At 45.4% G+C, this 21,010-nt stretch overlaps 6 protein-coding genes across 6 annotated transcripts in view; 1 reads left to right on the top strand and 5 right to left on the bottom strand.

Moving 5' to 3' along the window:
• LOC118405470 (BTB/POZ domain-containing protein 19-like) overlaps positions 1-3,064 on the top strand; it is a 34,977-nt gene extending 31,913 nt beyond the window's left edge. Inside the window, exons 9-11 of the mRNA XM_035804973.1 lie at positions 391-531; positions 1,722-1,839; positions 2,972-3,064. Of these exons, the coding sequence (XP_035660866.1) occupies positions 391-531; positions 1,722-1,839; positions 2,972-3,064 (352 nt within the window). The remainder of the gene's footprint in view (positions 1-390; positions 532-1,721; positions 1,840-2,971) is intronic.
• Positions 3,065-4,458: 1,394 nt separating this feature from the next.
• LOC118405472 lies at positions 4,459-5,325 on the bottom strand. The gene has a single exon (XM_035804974.1). It carries the CDS (start codon positions 5,323-5,325, stop codon positions 4,459-4,461), a length of 867 nt encoding a protein of 288 aa, XP_035660867.1.
• Positions 5,326-7,464: 2,139 nt separating this feature from the next.
• Positions 7,465-11,365, bottom strand: LOC118406138 (receptor tyrosine-protein kinase erbB-4-like). Its single transcript, XM_035806004.1, has one exon. It carries the CDS (start codon positions 10,808-10,810, stop codon positions 7,853-7,855), a length of 2,958 nt encoding a protein of 985 aa, XP_035661897.1. The 5' UTR covers positions 10,811-11,365; the 3' UTR covers positions 7,465-7,852.
• Positions 11,366-11,940: 575 nt separating this feature from the next.
• LOC118405473 (tyrosine-protein kinase receptor Tie-1-like) lies at positions 11,941-12,819 on the bottom strand. The gene has a single exon (XM_035804975.1). The coding sequence runs from the start codon at positions 12,817-12,819 to the stop codon at positions 11,941-11,943; it is 879 nt and encodes a 292-aa protein (XP_035660868.1).
• A 459-nt stretch (positions 12,820-13,278) lies between these two features.
• Positions 13,279-16,032, bottom strand: LOC118406141 (laminin subunit alpha-5-like). Its single transcript, XM_035806011.1, has one exon. It carries the CDS (start codon positions 15,233-15,235, stop codon positions 13,304-13,306), a length of 1,932 nt encoding a protein of 643 aa, XP_035661904.1. The 5' UTR covers positions 15,236-16,032; the 3' UTR covers positions 13,279-13,303.
• A 465-nt stretch (positions 16,033-16,497) lies between these two features.
• Positions 16,498-20,421, bottom strand: LOC118405474. Its single transcript, XM_035804977.1, has 2 exons — positions 17,924-20,421; positions 16,498-17,472 (listed from the first exon to the last, which is right to left on the bottom strand). Exons 1-2 carry the CDS (start codon positions 19,787-19,789, stop codon positions 16,498-16,500), a joined length of 2,841 nt encoding a protein of 946 aa, XP_035660870.1. The 5' UTR covers positions 19,790-20,421.
• Positions 20,422-21,010: the final 589 nt, after the last annotated feature.

Below are 21,010 nucleotides of genomic sequence, written 5' to 3' on the forward strand. Positions count from 1 at the left end.
ACCCAACACTCTCCAGGGCTCGAAATTCATTTTGGGGATTAGGTGCACTGGTGCACCCAGCTTAAAAAATTGGGTGCACCAAAAACATTTTGGGTGCACCACTTAAATTTCAGTAATAACCTTATAATAAAACTTGGTTACAAGCTATCAAATCCTTAAACAAGTACCATGACAGACATTTTATTCTCTTTCTAACACTTAGAATATGATGCATACTAGTATACTTTGATATCTTTACATACATAAACCTAAGAAAATATTTGGGTGCACCCTGTGCACCCACAGAAAATAATTGGGTGCACAGCTCCAATTTTGTGTGCACCTAGTATTTCAAGCCCTGGCTCTCCAATACAAGTCAATAACAACAGGATTGTGATGCTTTGTCCCCAGGTATCGCATTGCAGCTGTACCCACAGGACTGAAGAACAGCAGAGACAGGAGGCTGACCCCCAGAGTCTCCCACAAACTCTTCAAAGGGACAGACATCCTGAGCAGGGAGAGACTGCCTCTACAGAGGGTACTCAACCAATGGTAAGGACCTGCCTCTGTAGAGCCTTTTGATGTAATGTGTTATCTACAGTTTTGACCATGTTGGTGTCCCCATTAGCATTGGACAGACATTCTGAGCAGGGAGAGACTGCCTCTGCAAAGGGTACTCAACCAATGGTAAGGACCTGCCTCTGTAGAGCCTTCATGTAATGTGTTATCTACAGTTTTGACCATGTTGGTGTCCCCATTAGCATTGGACAGACATTCTGAGCAGGGAGAGACTGCCTCTACAAAGGGTACTCAACCAGTGGTAAGGTCCTGCCTCTAAAGAGTCTTTTCATGTGATGTTCTGTCTACAATGTCAGCCATGTTGGTGTCCCTATTGGCATTTTATTATATCATAGCTGAAACATGTTTGGATGGACATTCTGATCAGGGACAGACTGCCTCTACAAAGGGTACTCAACCTATGGTAAGGTCCTGCATCTAAAGAGCCTTTTAATGTAATGTGGTGTCTGCTTTGTCGACCATGTTGGTGTCCCCATTAGCATTTCATTATATCATAGCTGAAACATTTTTGGACGCACATTCTGATCAGGGACAGACTGCTTCTGCAAAGGGTACTCAACCAGTGGTAAGGTCCTGCCTCTATGGAGCATTGTAAAATGTGACCTGCACTGTGTTGGCCATGTTGGTGTCCCTTAAAGTCATAGCTGAAACATATTTGAACAGACATTCTGAGCAGGGAGAGACTGCCTCTACAAAGGGTACTCAACCAATGGTAAGGGCCTGCCTCTGTAGAGCCTTGTCAAATTCAAATGATGTAACCATGTTGGTCTCCCTATTAGCAATATATATCTGAACCATTTGGAGCTATCAAGCAGCTTTCTGTAAAACTGTATAAAAAGTTTGATCAATAGCATTATGCAGTGTTGTAAGCAGTAAGATTGTTTCCCAAGCTCTTAAGGTAGACAAGCCAGAAGTTAATAATTGCTAATCAGGTACAAAGGAAAATTTAGAAAGAAGAGGAAAAGTAGACCACACAACCTTGGTATACCTCAGTATGTTAATTAGGTAATGTAATCCGAGTTGTTCTTTGAGTGTCTACCATCTTGCTCCATAGTGCAGCCCTGCTGTAATAAAGGTCCACGTTGTGACAGTTTCTGAGGGACCCCTTTGCAATCCTTGTGTACTTAACTGGTGTTATGTTTTCCCGTTGTGTTTAACCCCAGGTACGGGGACAGTAAGCAGGAGTGGAGACTGCTGTACAAGGCGTCCAGAGACGGTTACACGGCCGATGCATTCCACCAGAACTGTGACGGTTTCAGCCCCACCATTGTGCTCATCCTGGTGAGTTGGTCGTTTCACATGAGCGCCACCTAGTGACTTTTGCTATTATTACATAAGTCTGGACTCTTATGAACATGTTTAATATGTTACTATCATGTCCTGTTGATATATCTGCCTATGTTGGTCAATTTATATACAACTCTTTTAAAAACGGGGAAAATATCATACTGTCCTGAAGCAGCACATAACGTTAGCCTGATTGTTAATCCTATTATCATTCGTAAAATAGATTAGTTTCTTGGAATTTTTTGGATATTAGCAACTCATGTAGTTAAACTGTTCTGTATGTATTGTATGTACAAGTTGCCACACATTGTAACCTTTACAGTTTCGTGCAATTAAGTTCTATCTTCTTCATGTATAAAAATAGAAGTACAGTATTTCTAAACAGCATTGTTATATAATTACAGTGGGTGAATATACACATCATGTACTGTTTTGGGTGTGCAGCTGGGTTTGGGTATATATCTCAAGAACCGCTGGATGGATTGTGATGGTTTCTGGTGGGTAGGTGGGGTGATCCCGACAGTGAAGCTTGATTTTGGGCCTCCTGGTGGTTGACTTTGGTACTACAGCAACAATTGTTTTGCATACATTTCGTCCTGGATGTGCTGTGGTGTTTAATTTTTGGTGTTGACATAAAGATCAAGTATTGTAAATTTTGGCCCCCTAGCTGTGGATCTGCTGGGTCATATTGTGTTTGTTTGTTTGTTTGTTTGTTTATTTATTCGCACACAAGTATTACATTAAAACACAAAACGAAAACAATGGATAAAACAGGTGCAGGAGGAGGGAAAAAGCTTGTGAAGCTTATACTTAGCTCCCTCCTCCTTTAAACTAAACAAAATTGATTATGATATATAATAATAAAGTAAAGTAATACATAGAATGATATTGATACAATAAGGATAAACAAGTAATTAATGGTATGAATTAACAATGAATGATAAAGTAACGTAATATGTAGAAAATAATAATGATGCAATAAGGATAACCATGTAATTAATGGTTTGACTTAACAATAAATAATAAATCATGTGTTAATGTGTGTCTATCCTGTCAAATATCTTAAGAACAGCATTTCTAGACAGCATTGTTAAACCTGTTTGTCCTGTACCCTGTATTGCTGTAGGGCCACAAGGGGAATGTGTGTGGGGGATTCAGTGATGTACCCTGGACAAGTAAAGCCCCCGCACAGGGGAAGTACATCGCTTCAGACAGGTAAGAGTGATGTACAGTTTTTTACAGCAGTCAGATGTGCAAAAGTTAGGTGTGACTGGTTGCTCAGTGTATAATATGACCAACTGCTGCCGTGCCGCGTTCCTGCGAAGCTGGTGTGTTATGCGGAAGGGCAGTTGTACCGGCTATACAGATACAGATAGTTTTTGTTTTGATAGATTTTTTGTTGTTAGGGGTTGATATTCTTGGCTAATTCATATGGCATTCCAAATGAACAAAAAAGTACCAAAATGTGCAAAATATTACACAATGATGTCCTGAACTGAACTGAACTGATGTCCTTTGACTTCTAACTCTTCTCTCTTTGACTTAACAATATGTCAATATGATAGCCTGGGTACCATCAGGATAGCTGTTTTCTCCTATGTTCGCTTCTGCTACCCGTCTGGAGACATGCACATTCACACCTTTTGGTGGTTACGTCAGTTCATGGGAGTGGGTTCTAGAGCACTCATTCGATGACAACAGGCCCTCCCGCAAGCGGACGGAGGGCCCTTCGGAAAGGCCTGTTCGAACGAGCGCTTGTACTCATACCTTAATTTGCTCATATGTAGGGACCAATCACCACCTGTTCAAAATTTGGACGATTAAAGACGTTAACATGGTTTGGGATCCCAGACAGAATGGCAGAGAAGCTATATATATAGTGTATAATGAATGTCAGAGCTAGAAGTGACTGTATACATAGAATACAACACGGTGTATTCTGTATCGCCCAAGGTATCAGCCTGACCGCGGGTTGGATCGCCCGACGGCCGAAGGCATATCATGCCAACCTGAGAAAACTCATGTTTATCGCAAAAAAAGAGCAAAAACATGTCCTTGATGCACGTTGCGACAACAACTTTATTCGTCCATTCGAACAAAAGAACAGGGTAAAGGAACAGGCTTCGAACTGGTTAACGGAACAAACTTCTATCTCACTACGAGTTCACCTGAGCTCAGCTAAATGTAAATTCATAATAACAGCTTGATTTGTTGCAACATTTGAAACATTTGAAAGGCACGGCAGTCATAAGTTTCTACTGAATTTGAATCTGCTGGCTAGCCAATGCGCTGGAGCTCGAGGAAGAGCCGCCGAAGTTCCAGGTTCCCCCTTGGATCGTTGCTCCGGCAAAAGTTATGTGGACAGTGGGCTGCGTGGAAGGGGTCGGGAACACAGGCGATGGTGCTGGCGGTTTCTCGGCACTTCCCATGATGATGTCATTCATTTCCTTTTGTTGCTCCTCAGTAGCACACGAGTAGTTGTTGACAGACTGGAGGTTCTTGTGCCCAGACAGCTGCACGATTCGCGTAGGGGGGAGGTCGGCGGACACGAGCGTTTGCATCATTGTCTTTCTTGCACTATGGTTGACCTTACAGCCCGACAGACCTGCTTTCTCAGCCATGGTGCGCATGATGCTCCCGATTTTGTTCTTCCCCATCGACAAACCATACTTCAGCACCAGCTTTGCGCGCTTGGTTGATTCCAAGGTAAAAATGTGCCGTTGGATGCATCTGCGTCATTGGTCTGCGCTTTCGGTACTCTCTGTACAAGTTGACGGGACATGGAGACGGGCGCTCCGGACATGCGTAGGCCCGTGGCCGAAATGGTCGTGAATCGGAGGTTGCACCGGTCCTGGTTTTAGTCGCCCGCTCACTGTACTCTAGTACACTCCGTCCTTGGCTGTCGGTTGTTTCTTCTATGTCCCCCCAGAGCATGGTGCAATGCTCCGCCCGGGACCGCATGCCAAACAGCATGGTGTTATTCAGCCACAGGGCGCTGATGAGGCTTTCGGGGTTGTACGGCCCAATAAGCCTCTTTTTTTCCAAGAGTTTCATTTGGGCTGCGCTCAGTGGCTCCGCACGGTTTGGCTTACTTCCCTTCCCTTCCTTCTTCAGGCTCTTCCGCTTCGCCACAAGGCATTCACGTGAATGCGCAAAACGGCGATCAGTCATGATCTCTGCTGGGTAGGCCTTCTCTTTTAGATAACGGGCAATGGACCGATGCTTGCTGGTTAAGCTGTCTGGCTCATATTCTTCGCCACTATCCTTGCGTATGCCTATGAAGAATCTTCCCAGCATCTCATCCAAGTCTTCCTCCGACATGTTCTCCGGCCTCCTCTCTTCTCCATTTGCCTCCAGGAACAACACGAAGTGACTGATTTCGGCCTCTGTCTTCCTCTTCGTGTTGAGGTTCTTCTCATTGTCAATGTAACTCGAGCTTGAAACACTATCATACTCTTGGAAAAGAATACTTCTCTTCATCTTGGATGCTGCCATCGTAAAAATGTAACAATTTGGTTCGAGAAGCCAGTGTTCGATCGAATTTTCAACGGCGCGTTCTGTTTGATCGATGGGACCCTGTGTGATACAACTTTCGAACCCGGGCCGTACGGATAGTTATCATCCAGTCCGGACTACCCGTATCAAACGTTTTCGCGTCACAGGTATGATATAAATAGTATATAGTGAACGTCGGAGCTAACTATTTTCCGGATGGTACCCAGGCTACCTGGAACGTGTAGGACGTCCGTAAAGTTGGAACTTTTAACGCCTGATAGCCACATACCTGCAGATATAAATCGAAATTTACTCTTGATCTCTTGTAGGGCATTTCTGTTCACCCTGGTAAACCAACAAGGGGTGGAGCCGACACGTTTCCACATCCTTAACAAGAAGTTTGCCACATCACACCATCCAAAGTAAGTATTAGCAGAGTTGGACAAGTTTTCTAAAATTCACTTGTCCTATCGAGCAAGTACATAGAAAATTTACTTGTCCGAACTATCTTTTCACTTGTCCGGTAATTTAAATGACATTTGTCAAGTATTTTCAATTCCATCAATGGAATTTGTTTATTGTTGACTCAATTTTTCTGTGTTAAGCAATGCTTGATGCTATGACTGAAAGGTCACATGTATGTCAAAATCTCTCTCATGGAAAAATCTTACTTGTCCGATCGGACAAGTGGCCATGCACTCACCTGATCAGCATTTTCACTTGCCCTGGACAATCAAGCTAGTGGACTTGTCCAACCCTGATTAGCTGACAGCATTGTCCATGGAGTGTTGAGAAATATTTAAGCAATAACCTGATAGAAAGACGATTCCATAAGATTCTAAACTTTTATTTGTCTCCTTTTGGATGATAAGAAAGGGCATCTGGAGTTACTGTATTGATATCTTTCTATATAATCATACAGTATTGTAAAGTATACATCATTGAGTATCATGTACTTTGACTTATGACAGGTCTTCACTCTGTTCTGCAGTTTTGGACCCATCTTCGGAGCGGGCGCGGACCTCTATATCGCTAACAACTGCCACACAGGCACGGAGTGTTACTCCAACTTACCGCACTCGTACAGCGGCGACAATGCCTCCTGCAGTATACTCATGGGGGATTATTACTTCAACGTTCTAGACTACGAGGTCTTCACTCTGGGCGACCATTAAATATTCGGGTTCTTTTCCGCATTCGCCAAATAGACTATTACTCAAGCAACTGGACATGATTTTGAAAATGGTCAGACGTTTCAGGTAATAGCCACTACCTCTTGGCAATGACACTTGTTGAAGAAGAGATTTTATACCCTTACTATGAATGGTTAGGGTATAGTTAGGGTAGAAAATCTGCTTTTCAACAAGATCATCTCAGTGTCACTGACAAAAGGTATTGGATGCTACCTGAAACGCCCGACCGTTTCTAAAATCATATCCAGTTGCTTGCTATTTGGCATATCTTATTACCTGGATGTCAAACCTTCATCGACGTAGCCTTTCCACATTGTTTAGGTATGCAGCTAAAAGAAATCCCTATGAATTATGGAAAAGTTTTTTTATAGTTGTAACATTTGAGCGTTGTTCTAACAGAAAAGAAACACTCACCCTGAATTTTCAGTTGATCTCGCCGACCCGCCGTCATAATATAATATATTGCCAGATGTTTGTCCCCATTCCCCTGGTTATATTCAACCAGAAGAAGAAAAAGAGTTCAATGGACACAGACGTTTGTCAAGAACAACACACATCAAAGCCTACGAAGAATACTTGAAGTTCTTTATTACATTGGTGATGCTGCCGGTAATCAAATCATATTACTGAACCCAAGTTAAAAAGCCTCAGCTAAGACGTACGAACTGTGATTTGCCAAACCATTATACGTGTCTAAAACTTGTAGGTTAGTCTCCAATTAAGATTACATTTGATAATGAATTCTAAATATTATTAGAATAACTATCTGGTATTGCAAAGTAGTCTTTGAATTCCTTAGAAAGATTATTAAGAAAGACACATGTTCATGACTTAAGGATAACGAACTCCCAAGGGCAGGAACTCTCCGAGGATAAACTGAAGTGGACTGATGCGTCATCATGATCGCTTACATCTCGTTGATGCATCAGAACTAAGTCTACCTGCATGCAATTCAGACGTAATTAAACTCTCTAACAGCTACTACATTTACAATGTTGTACAATTGTTTAAAAAATGTTTGCTGGCATAACACACCTTGAGGAGAAGATTCCACCTTACTATACATGTGTATGACGAGTATCAGTTAAGCGCACAATAGTGTGTGATGATACATGCTGACATCTTAGAATCAACTCACAATATGAAAAGGCCCTTTCTATGACACGGACAGCAATATTAGAACAACACGGTTGAACACGTTTTCATATTCCATTATCGCCGTATTTGCATGAGTTTCTAATACAATGAGAAAATGCATTTTCTCGGCATGACTTGTACTGTGGATTAGACAGCAATATCCCAACAACACGATTGAACATTCAAACTGTGGTTTCCTTTTCCGTAATCATCGTGTGACACATTTGCATGAGTTTCGTCTCTAGAACATTCGGAACCGGCCTTTCTGGTGGACTTTCCCGCCAACACGACATCATGACGTCATACATCTCTCCGGAACAATCCGGAGGCCTCCTCAGCCGGACTCCCCTCCGGAGTGTCCTGGCGAGCTGGTGGCAGGTTGGTTGGTTGTTGCCACCGTAACGCGGTTCTCGTCCCAGCGTGGCGATCTCCCACAGCAGCACGCCGAAGGACCAGACGTCACTCTGACAGGTGTACTCGCCTGTCTCTAAAGACTCCACAGACATCCAGTTCAACGGCAATACTTCATGTCCTACGTTGTTTGTATCTCGATCAGCCGGTTCTTTGCCACGTTTATCATTGGACACGTGTTGGACAGTGGTATAGACGTCACGGGCCTGTCCGAAGTCGGCCAGCTTGGCCACGTTGTCGGCAGTGATGAGGACGTTCCGAGCGGCCACGTCACCGTGAGTGAGAGCCAGACGCTGGAGCTCCTGAAGAGCGCGGGCAATGTGTACGGCGTAGCGGAGATTACTATTATATGGGAGAGGCTGTGCGTGTGGTCGGTTTTGCCGTCGTTTCTGTTGCAGCAAACGTAAAAGGCAGCCTTTGGAAGCGTATTCCATGACGATATACGTTTTAGTCGACTCATTGACCAATGCCAACAGCTGGATGATGTTGGAGCGAAGGTTGTCGTGATGCCGATCCTCGTGCACGGCTACCAAGATGGCTGCCTCCCTGAAGAAGCTGCGGTAACACGGACCGTCTCGTGTGCGAACCTCCTTGGCAGCAACGGTGACGTCCCCGGCAGATGTCTTGAGCCTGGCCCGAATGACGTGACCGAACCTGCCCATACCTACCAGCTGACCGAGTGTCAGATGTCGGCTGGTCGTGCCCCAGCGCCTGAGCCAGCCCGGTCGGACGGCCTGCGCCAGATCTGACTCCACCTGCTCCAGCTGCAGAAGGGCTTCGGTCTCTCTGTCTCTGTCTGGCTGTCCACAACACAACTGTCTCCTTTTGTACAGCATTATTATTGTCGCTACGCATGCAGCCAGTACGATTATGGATCCAACTGGCACAAGGCTCTCCAGTAGTGGCACTGTTTGTTCTGCTCGCTTTTCGTCACAGTTCTTCCCTGTCCAGGGCGCAACGCACGTGCAGCTGCCGTCCACGTTGTCGCAGGTGGCGTTGTTCTTACAGGTGCAGGTCAGTTGGCATCCCAGACCGTGCCTGTATCTCGGACAGGGTACGTCACACCACAGTCCGTACCAGCCGGCCGTGCAGGTACACTTGCCGTCGCTGGGGCTACAGCTCGCACCGTTTCGGCAGCGGCACTTCTTCAGACACCGCTCGCCGAAGGTTCCGTTCCGGCAGGTTGCCTGACACCTGGTTCCCGTCCACCCCGGGGGACAGACGCAGCCATCCCGCCAGTCACAGGCCGCGCCTTGGAGGCAGTCACAAGCTTCGTCACAGAACTCGCCTTTTCGATTAGGCGGGCACTTGGCAATGTCAACTACAATGGTTGCATTGAAGACATTTCCATTGGCGTCTGAAGCCTGGCACTGGTAGAGACCATTGTCTTTCAACCGTATGTTGAAAAGAGTTTGTTCTAATCGAGTAGCATTGCTCCTAGCAATCTCTGATCCGTTTGCAAGTCGCAATACTAACATTGTGGCACTGACGTGATGGACTTGACAGTGAACAGTGACGTTAGCGGAAATGTAGATATCAGAAGGGTCGCTAGGTATCGTCGTTACAGAAACACCAGGCTTTGGAATGTCACAGGCGACACCTTGCCACCCGGCTGTACATTTGCAGGCACCATTGAAGCCATGGCAACGGGCACCATTTTTACAGATGCAGATCTGATCACAAATAACGCCATATTTATCGGGATCGCAGCCGACCGGCGTCAAATCAAAAGTTAGGGTTTCAACATGCACAATGACGATTCTTCCAAATTGTTTTTGTGAAATTTCGACAGGATCCAGCAGTGTCGGAAATTGGCAAACATAATGAGTTTTGCTTTTCTTTGGAAATGCGAAGGAAAATAACCATATTAAAATCGGATTCTGAAGTTTTTCTTTCAATTGAGGGATCTGCTGTTCTAAGTAACGCAGGTCTTCCCTTTGACTTTTGTGATTGTGGATAAGCTCTATTGACAGTTTTGGCAGTATGTCATCAGATTTAGCACTACATGATAGGTACGAATTCTCTATCCTCTTCCACTGTCCTGACTCAAAGGCAAAGTCATCCAGTCTATGGACTGCGATTGCTATACGAGCCTGACACCTACTGTCTGTTGTAATTAAAATAGTAGGATCGTCCGTGTTCCATTGCTCAAGAGGTTTGCTAATTGTCTGCTCAAAAGAAACAACATCTCCGTCAGCTGTCTCAGCTTCTGCACTCAGCGAAATACTGAATAGAAATTCCTTAGACCGGTTCCCGTTAAGGTTGACCGGTGTTGCACACGTCTCGTTGTACACAGGAGGATAGCCCAAAACGTTTCTCACATTTACTTTGATACTGACGACATGGTGACCAGGGTCTTGGAGCCCTCCGACACGAACCTTTAAAAGATACTCTGACTGTACTGACCAGTCCATCGGCCTGGCCACCACAACTGTACAGTTCGTACTCACAGAGAAGCGACCATAGCGATCCCCCTCCAACATCACACACGGAAGTTCCGCTTTCTTCTGTCCAAGCAAATTCGGCAAACTGACAACTCCTGTTCCAATCTCGGCATTTTCAAACACAGAAACAGTGAAGTTGGTGCCTTCATCGGCCCGGCAAAGAAGAAAATATAGATCCAGCAGAAGTATGACACCTTTGATTGCCATATTGCGGTCACGATTGTGCTCTATATCTAGACTTCCGCATCTACAAACAGCGCTTCCTGATTTTGTTGAAGATATCATGTGTCAGTCATGGTTGATGAAGCAAAGGCACTGTATGCAACAATTCTGACCTTATATCACCCGGGAACATGGTTCGTTGCATTAAAACATGAGAGAGTACTTTTTTAAAGGAAAGCTTGCTCATTTCCTATAATTAGCCTACCGCTGCATTATAACGTCTAAACGTATTGACTAATTTTTAAAGGCCGTTTTTTTTGGAGGACGTCGATTGGCTTGGTTGAAAATAGAAATTAATAGAATACTTGAAATCCTTGGACTTGAATAATCTTGAATGTCATTTTACTTATTTTTAGCACACGGAAGTTCCGCTTTTGTCATATTCTGTTGACAGATCCTCAACGGACATAGCTTGTTCGTGTCACGTGGCTTTTCAGTCCTAATGATGTGGCAACAATGATACCATTTGGGGTACTTGGGAAGTCCTTATATGGTAAACTTCACCGTTACACTAGTGACAGCGGTGCTGGTGGAATTCTGGAAGGGCGTTTTGAGCCAGTATGTAAGATAACGGCAAGATAACATGTGGAACCTCTGTCTTATGTTACTACGAACTATATTGCATCATCGAACTCCTCCCACTTTCACCTTTACATGTGTTCCTTATAAGGTGAAGTAAGGGGTAATAATGCCTGCCTGACACAGGTGTGATAATGTAAGAAACCTCATGATCACAGTCAACCCAACTTAAAGAAATCACTGTGGACTGTTCCTCTTCAAAACGAAAGATTCATATATACCATAGAAGTCATGAGTACATCTGTTTGATCAGGCAATATCGCATAAAATTCTTGTTTTATTCAGTCCATACCTGTAGGTTTTTTACAATTTAAATAACCACTTTGATCATCATTATGATTATGTAAGTGTTTTTATGCATGTGACGCTGTATGTTTCAGTCAGCTGTGCACATGGCCAAATATTTTAATGAAATGTATTTTAAATCCCTAACAGGTACGAAAACAAGTTATCGACGATAGTATTCACTGTATAACACCCTACTAAATCCTATAGACAGTTCTGTTATGATGGTACCCACCGAATTTTAGCACGTTTGTTCAACTTACGAAAAGTCGCTAGCCTATTTGACTAATATGTGATGGACAGTAGCCCTCAACAACACACTTGAACATTCAAACTGCCGTTTCCTTTTCCGTGATCATCGTGTGGCACATTTGCATGAGTTTCGTCTCTAGAATATCCGGAACCGGTCTTGCCAATGGACTTTCCCGCCAACACGACATCATGACGTCATACATTTCTCCGGAACAATCCGGAGGCTTCCTCAGCCGGATTCCCCTCCGGAGTGTCCTGGCGAGCTGGTGACAGGTCGGGTGGTTGTTGCCATCGTAACGCGGTTCTCGTCCCAGCGTGGCGATCTCCCACAGCAGCACGCCGAAGGACCAGACGTCACTCTGACAGGTGTACTCGCCTGTCTCTAAAGATTCCAGAGACATCCAGTTCAACGGCAATACTTCATTTCCTGCGTTGTTTGTATCTCCGTTAGCCGGTTCTTTGCCACGTTTATTACTAGACACGTGTTGGACAGTGGTATAGACGTCACCGGCCTGTCCGAAGTCGGCCAGCTTGGCCACGTTGTCGGCAGTGATGAGGACGTTCCGAGCGGCCACGTCACCGTGAGTGAGCGCCAGGCGTTGGAGCTCCTGAAGAGCGCGGGCAATGTGTACGGCGTAGCGGAGGTTATGTGGGAGAGGCTGCGGTCCGTTTTGCCGTCGTGTCTGTTGCAGCAAACGTAAAAGGCAGCCTTTAGAAGCGTATTCCATGACGATATACTTCTTAGTCGACTCATTGACCAATGCCAACAGCTGGATGATGTTGGAGCGAAGGTTGTCGTGATGCCGATCCTCGTGCACGGCTACCAAGATGGCCGCCTCCCTGAAGAGGCTGCGGTAACACGGACCGTCTCGTGTGCGAACCTCCTTGGCAGCAACGGTGACGTCCCCGGCAGATGTCTTGAGCCTGGCCCGAATGACGTGACCGAACCTACCCATGCCTACCAGGTGACCGAGAGTCAGATGTCGGCTGGTCGTGCCCCAGCGCCTGAGCCAGCCCGGCCGGACGGCCTGTGCCAGATCTGACTCCACCTGTGTAATTCATTGATGAATATGATATGATACATTATTGTTAAACGATGCTATTGATTGAGGTTAAATCATGTTGATTTGTATGTATGTGTGTTTGTGGACTAGATTACTCGAGGTTAGTTCTAATGGATAAAATGGAATTTCCAACTGCTACAAACACGTTCATGCAGTCGTTTGCTTTTGGGGTAGGCATGTTCTCTTTAACAATACATGGATGAGACCTTAAAGTCTTGAATAATGACATGATTACTTGGCGAAGGGATGTGTTCTTAGAACGCTAGTTGATTGATGCTAAACGTGTAATTTATTGTATTATTATTAGTAGACAACTTTTCGCAAATAGTAGTTAATGGAAGAGGACTCCAGGAAGAGTAGTGGATGTATTTCAGCACTAATGGAGTCTCCTTGATGAACAAACAAACCAACAAACCTGCTCCAGCTGCAGTAGAGCTTCGGTCTCTCCATCTCTATCGGGCTCCCTGCCGCACACCTGTTTCCTTTTGTACAGCATTATTATTGTCGCTACACAACCGGCCAGTACGATCATGGATCCGATTGGCACAAGGCTCTCTAGTAGTGGCTCTGCTTGCTTTTCGTCACAGTTCTTCCCTGTCCAGTGCGCCACGCACGTGCAGCTGCCGTCCACGTTGTCGCAGGTGGCGTTGTTCTTACAGGTGCAGGTCAATCGGCATCCCAGGCCGTGCCTGTATCTCGGACAGGGTACGTCACACCACAGTCCGTACCAGCCTGCCGTGCAGGTACACTTGCCGTCGCTAGGGCTACAGCTCGCACCGTTTCGGCAGCGGCACTTCTTCAGGCACCGCTCGCCGAAGGTTCCGTTCGGGCAGGTTGCCTGACACCTGGTTCCCGTCCACCCCGGGGGACAGACGCAACCAGCCCGCCAGTCACAGGTCGCGCCTTGGAGGCAGTCGCAAGCTTCGTCACAAAGCTCGCCTTTTCTATTGGGCGGACACTTGGCAATGTCAAGTACAATGGTTGCATTGAAGACATTTCCATCGGCGTCGGAAGCCCGGCACTTGTAGGGACCATTGTCTCTTGACTGTAGGTTGAAAAGAGTTTGTTCTAATCGAGTAGCATTACTCCTAGCAATCTCTGATCCGTCTGGAAGTCGCAATGCTAACATTGTGGCACTGACGTGATGGACTTGACAGTGAACAGTGACGTTAGCGGAAATGTAGATATCAGAAAGGTCGCTAGGTATCGTTGTTACAGAAACACCAGGCTTTGGAATGTCACAGGCGACACCTTGCCACCCAGCTGTACATTTGCAGGCACCATTGAAGCCATGGCAACGGGCTCCATTCTTACAGATGCAGATCTGATCACAAAGAATGCCATATTTACCTGGACCGCATCCGACCGGCGTGAAATCTAATGTTAGGGTTTCAACATGCACAATGACGTTTCTTCCAAATTGTTTATGGGAAATTTCGAATGGATCCAGCAGTGTCAGAAATTGGCAAACATAGCGCGTTTTGCTTTTTGTTGGAAATGCAAAGGAAAGTAACCATATCAAAATCGGATTCTGAAGTTTTTCTATCGCCTGAGGGATCTGTTGTTCTAAGTAACGCAAGTCTTCCCGGTGATTTTTGTGATCGAAAAGCTCTATTGACAGTTCTGACAGTATGTCATCAGATTCAGCATGACATGATAGGACCTGGTACGAATTCTCTCTCCTCTTCCACTGTCCTGACTCAAAGGCTACGTCTTTAAGATTACGGACTGCGAATGCCATACGAACCTGACAGTTGTTATCTGTTGTGATTACAAGCTTAGAATTGTCGTCCATTTTCCATCTCTCAAAAGGTTTGCTAATTGTCGTCTCGTAAGAAACAACATCTCCGGCAGCTGTCTCGGCTTCTGCACTCAGCGAAATACTGAATTGAAATTCATTAGACCGGTTCCCAGTAAGATTGATCGGTGTTTCACACGTCTCGTTGTACACAGGAGGATAGCCCGAAACGTTTCTCACATTTAATTTGATCCTGACGACATGGTGACCAGGGTCCTGGAGCCCTCCGACACGAAGCTTTAAAAGATACTCCGACTGTACTGACCAGTCCAGCGGCCTGGCCACCACAACTGTACAGTTCGTACTCACAGAGAAGCGGCCATAGCGATCCCCGTCCAACATCACACACGGAAGTTCCGCTTTCTCCTCTCCCAGCATCTTCGGCAAACTGACAACACTTGTTCCAATCTTGGCATTTTCAAATACAGACACAGTGAAGTTGATGCCTTCATCGGCCCGGCAAAGTAGAAAATATAGATCCAGCAGAAGTATGATACCTTTGACTGCCATATTGCGGCCACGATTGTGCAAAGAAAGTAAGCAAAGCAAGTAAGCAAGCTCTATATCTAGACTTCCGCTTCGACAAACAGCACTTCTACAAACAGATCATGTGTCAGTCATGGTTGATGAAGCAAAGCAAATAGTCCTGGGAGCCACTGCATGCAAGGTTTCTAACCTTTTCACTCGGGAACATGGTCGGGTTAAAACATGAGAGAGTACCTTTTTAAAGGAAAGCTCGCTCACTTTTTAATTAGCATACCGCTGCATTATAACATCTAAATGTATTGACCATTCTTTTTAATGACGTTGTTTTGGAGGAGGTAGATTAGGCCCTTGGAGAATAGAATACTTGAAGTCCTTGGACTTGAACGTCACGTTGCTTATTTTAAGTACACGGAAGTTCCGCTTTTGTCATATCCTATTGACAGATCATTTACGGACGTAGCTTATTCGAGTCACGTGGCTTTTCAGTCCTAATGATGTGGCAACGTTAACAGTGATATCATTTGGGGTACTTGGGAACTCCTGATATGGTAAACTTCACCGTTACACTAGTGACAGCGGTGCTGGTGGAATTCTGGAAGGGCGTTTTGGGCCGGTATGTAAGACAACGGCAAGTTAGCATGTGGAACCTCTGTCTTATGTTACTACTATTTTGCATCACCGAACTCCTCCCACTTTAATAAATTTCTCTTTTACATGTGTTCCTCGTAAGGTGAAGTAAGGGGTAATAATGACTGCCTGATTCAGGTGTTATAATGTTTACAGGATGCCGCAATCACAGTCAACCCAAGAAAAATCACTGTGGACTGACAGGTGTGATAATGTAGGATGTCACAGTCAACCCAACTTAAAGAAATCACTGTTGTATGTGCCTGGAAGTCATGAGTACATCTGTTTGAATCCGGTGATATCGTCTTTAATTCTTGTTTCATTGACTACATTGGTTTGTTACAACATAAATGCCTACTTTGATCATCGTTATAATTATGCAAAGTTTGATGCTTGTGACGCTGTACACATGACCAAATATTTGAATAAAATGTACTATGTTAAATCCCTAACAGGCACTAAAACAAGTTATCAAGGAAAGTATTCACTGTATAACACCCTAGTAAAGTATATACACAGTTATGGTATGATCAAGGAGCTTTTATACTCCTTTGTATGTTGGTACAGTCTGAAATTTAGCACATTCGTCCAACTTGCGAAAAGTCCATTCTCGACTAATATGGGATGGACAGCAGAATCTCAACAACACGTCTGCACACTCAAACTGTGGATTCCTTTTCTATTATCATCGTATGACACATTTGCATGAGTTTCGTCTCTAGAATATCAGGACCCGGTCTTGCTGGTGCACTTTCCCGCCAACACGACATCATGACGCCATACATCTCTCCGGAACAATCCGGAGGCCTCCTCAGCCGGACTCCCCTCCGGAGTGTCCGTGCGAGCTGGTGGCACGTTGGCTGGCTGTTGCCATCGTAACGCGGTTCTCGTCCCAGCGTGGCGATCTCCCACAGCAGCACGCCGAAGGACCAGACGTCACTCTGACAAGTGTACTCGCCTGTCTCTAAAGACTCCACAGACATCCAGTTCAACGGCAACACTTCAATTCCGTTGTTTGTGTCTCGGTCAGCCGGTTCTGTGCCACGTTTTTCATTAGGTACGTGTTGGACAGTGGTATAGACGTCACCGGCCTGTCCAAAGTCGGCCAGTTTGGCCATGTCGTCAGCAGTGATGAGGACGTTCCGAGCGGCCACGTCACCGTGAGTGAGCGCCAGGCGCTGGAGCTCCTGAAGAGCGCGGGCAATGTGCACGGCGTAGCGGAGATTACTAGTATATGGGAGAGGCTGTGGTCCGTTTTGCCGTCGTGTCTGTTGCAGCAAACGTAAAAGGCAGCCTTTGGAAGCGTATTGCATGATGATGTATTTTTTGGTTGACTCATTGACCAATGCCAACAGCTGAATGATGTTGGAGCGAAGGTTGTCGTGATGCCGATCCTCGTGCACGGCTACCAAGATGGCTGCCTCCCTGAAGAAGCTGCGGTAACACGGCCCGTCTCGTGTGCGAACCTCCTTGGCAGCAACCGTGACGTCCCCGGCAGATGTCTTGAGCCTGGCCCGAATGACGTGACCGAACCTGCCCATACCTATCAGCTGACCGAGTGTCAGATGTCGGCTGGTCGTGCCCCAGCGCCTGAGCCAGCCCGGCCGGACGGCCTGCGCCAGATCTGACTCCACCTGTGTAATTCATTGATGTATATGATATGATGCATGTATTGTTAAACGATGCTATTGATTGATGTGAAATCATGTTAATGTGTATGTATGTCTTTGTTTGTTGACAGCAATACTCGAGGTTAGTTGGAATGGATAAAATGGAATTTCCAACTGCTACAAACACGTTTATGCAGTCGTTTGCTTTTTGGGTAGGTATGTTCTCTTTAGCAATAAATAGGTAAGACTTCAACGTCTTGAATAAAGACATGATTATTTTGCAAAGGAATGTGCTCGTGGGATTCTAGTTGATTGATGTTAAACGTGTTACTTATTGTATTATCGTTTTTAGATGGTAAGTGTTAGTAAGACAACGTTTTGCAAATAGTAGTTAATAGAAGAGGACTCCAGGAAGAGTAGTGGATGTATTTCAACACTAATGGAGACTCATTAAGAAACAAAGAAACAAACAAACCTGCTCCAGCTGCAGTAGAGCTTCGGTCTCTCCATCTCTATCGGGCTCCCTGCCGCACACCTGTTTCCTTTTGTACAGCATTATTATTGTCGCTACACAACCGGCCAGTACGATCATTGATCCGATTGGCACAAGGCTCTCTAGCAGTGGCTCTGCTTGCTTTTCGTCACAGTTCTTCCCTGTCCAGGGCGCCACGCACGTGCAGCTGCCGTCCACGTTGTCGCAGGTGGCGTTGTTCTTACAGGTGCAGGTCGATTGACATCCCAGGCCGTGCCTGTATCTTGGACAGGGTACGTCACACTGCAGTCCGTACCAGCCTGCCGTGCAGGTACACTTGCCGTCGCTAGGGCTACAGCTCGCATCGTTAAAGCAGCGGCACGTCTTCAGGCACCGCTCGCCGAAGGTGCCGTTCGGGCAGGTTGCCTGACACCTGGTTCCCGTCCACCCCGGGGGACAGAGGCAACCATCCCGCCAGTCACAAGTCGCGCCTTGGAGGCAGTCACAAGCTTTGTCACAGAGCTCGCCTTTTCGATGAGGAGGACACTTGGCAATGTCAAGTACAATGGTTGCATTGAAGGCATTTCCATATTCGCCTGAAGCCTGGCACTTGTAAGGACCCTTGTCTTTCAACTGTATGTTGAAAAGAGTTTGTTCTAATCGAGTAGCATTGCTCCTAGCAATCTCTGATCCGTCTGGAAGTCGCAATGCTAACATTGTGGCACTGACGTGATGGACTTGACAGTGAACAGTGACGTTAGCGGAAATGTAGATATCAGAATTGTCGCTTGGTGTCGTTGTTGCAGTAACACCAGGCTTTGGAATGTCACAGGCGACACCTTGCCACCCAGCTGTACATTTGCAGGCACCATTGAAGCCGTGACAACGGGCACCATTTTTACAGATGCAGATCTGATCACAAAGAATGCCATATTTACTGGGACCGCATCCGATCGATGTCAAATCAAATGTTAGCGTTTGAACATGTTGTACACTATATTGAGGAATCCTGAATGAACTCAGATATGACGGGAAATCGCACACATGCGTTTTGCTTTTTGTCGTAAATGCAAAGGAAAATAACCAGATAAACATCGGATTCTGAAGTTTGTCTATCACTTGAGGGAACTTTTGTTCGAAGTAACGTATTTTGTGCCATTCGCGTTTGTAAAAAAGCTCTATTAACAGCTCTGGCTGCATATCATCAGATTCTGCACTACATGATATGTTAAGATTCCATGCCCTCTGATACAGTTCTGATGCAATGGCTAAGTCTTTCAGACTACCGACTGCGATTGCCATACGAGCCTGACAGTTGTTATCTGCTGTGATCACAAATTTATTATTGTCCATGCTCCATCTCTCAAGAGGCTTGCTAATTGTCGTCTCGTAAGAAACAACATCTCCGGCACTCGTCTCAGCTTCAATATTCAGCGAAACACTGAACAGAAATTCATTAGACCGGTTTCTGGTTAGATCAACCGGTGTTTCACACGTCTCGTTGTACACAGGAGGATAGCCCAAAACGTTTCTCACATTTAATTTGATACTGACGACATGGTGACCAGGGTCTTGTAGCCCTCCGACACGAACCTTTAAAAGATACTCCGACTGTACTGACCAGTCCAGTGGCCTGGCCACCACAACTGTGCAGTTCGTACTCACAGAGAAGCGGCCATAGCGATCACCCTCCAACATCACACACGGAAGTTCCGCTTTCTCCTCTCCCAACAAAGTCGGCAAGTTGACAACGCCTGTTCCAATCTTGGCATTTTCAGACACAGAAACGGTCAAGTTGATACCTTCATCGGCCTGACAAATTAGACAGCAAAGACCCAATAGAAGGAAAGTCTGGTAGTTACTTGTCATGGTGTAGCCGATGCGCTAGATCTGGACACGCTCGTACAACACATCTAGCACTTCATTCATTGTGTTCTGAAGAGATCTTGTGTCACTAAACGTTAAATTGGTTAAAGAGGAACGTAACTCTATAAGCAGGTGTCATGTTTCTTAGACGCTATTTTCTTTCTGAACAACAACAACAAAAAAGAATGTATCGGGAACTTAACGTTGATTTGGGAAGTGTTACGTCATACAAAGGCTATTTTAACTCCCATTTTACCGCGTTCTATTTGGCGGGGTGATATTAGTCAAGATCTTTATTTGCATGTTCCTGCCCACATGGGATAAATGCAGTGATTCAATAGTATTGCATGGAATACTAAAGACTAGATACTATTACAGGTAGTGCTACAATCAAACAATTGAATAAAAATATTTAGAGCTATGCTATTACTAAAACTATTTTTTACATGCCTCTTCCCTCTTTTTAAAACAAGTATATACGAACTCACAGAGTTTTTGTTGTACAATGTTGTCTCTGGCTGTCATTATATATAAAAATAGTTCGTCTTTGGTTAACTGTTTACATAATTAGTAAAAACTTGGCTGAACTTGAACTCTGGACCAAGAAGCCGTGAGGTCGATCCCGGCTGTGTCGCTCACCCGACATGCACGCTACCGGAAAGGCCTGCAGTCCTTATACCCCCCTCACATTAGGTGAAAATCGATCGGACGACGAGTCTGCGAGCTCTAAAGGACTAAATTTATTTATTTATTCATTTATTTATTTATTGTACTTCCCATTAAAAAAATGGGACGACGAGTCTGCGAGCTCTAAATTACGAGGAGGCATGACCCTGCTGCCGACGAAGAAATGGCAGAGTTTCCCCTTCCGATCAGGGTCATGCCTCCTCGTAATTTAGAGCTCGCACACTCGTCGTCCGATTGATTTTCGCCTAATGTAAGGGGGGTATAATACCCCTGTCAAATTTGGTGAAAATCGATCGGACGACCATTCTGCGGCAATCGCCCGAGCCTCGCTTATAATAATACCTTTATTGCACAACAATTGTACAATGTACAAAGTATGGCTTATATGTGACAGAGACGGTTTTCAGGTGAAAAATACGCACAACCCTCTGTCGATCTTAAATATGGCCGATCTTCCATCGATACGCCCGAAAATCGTGAATGATTTGGCAGGGGTATAAGGACGGGACATAAAGCCGTGTTGCACTCTTCTTTGTG

The sequence above is a fragment of the Branchiostoma floridae genome, chromosome 18 (assembly GCF_000003815.2).
Source record: "Branchiostoma floridae strain S238N-H82 chromosome 18, Bfl_VNyyK, whole genome shotgun sequence".
Taxonomy (NCBI): domain Eukaryota; kingdom Metazoa; phylum Chordata; class Leptocardii; order Amphioxiformes; family Branchiostomatidae; genus Branchiostoma; species Branchiostoma floridae.

Coding starts and splice junctions, on each gene's coding strand:
- LOC118405473 (XM_035804975.1), bottom strand. CDS start 12,819: ATGGGTAGGTTCGGTCACGTCATTCGGGCCAGGCTCAAGACATCTGCC.
- LOC118406141 (XM_035806011.1), bottom strand. CDS start 15,235: ATGGCAGTCAAAGGTATCATACTTCTGCTGGATCTATATTTTCTACTT.
- LOC118405474 (XM_035804977.1), bottom strand. CDS start 19,789: ATGACAAGTAACTACCAGACTTTCCTTCTATTGGGTCTTTGCTGTCTA. Junction 17,473..17,923: donor CTCTACTGCAGCTGGAGCAG/GTTTGTTTGTTT, acceptor TGAATTACACAG/GTGGAGTCAGATCTGGCGCA.
- LOC118406138 (XM_035806004.1), bottom strand. CDS start 10,810: ATGATATCTTCAACAAAATCAGGAAGCGCTGTTTGTAGATGCGGAAGT.
- LOC118405472 (XM_035804974.1), bottom strand. CDS start 5,325: ATGAAGAGAAGTATTCTTTTCCAAGAGTATGATAGTGTTTCAAGCTCG.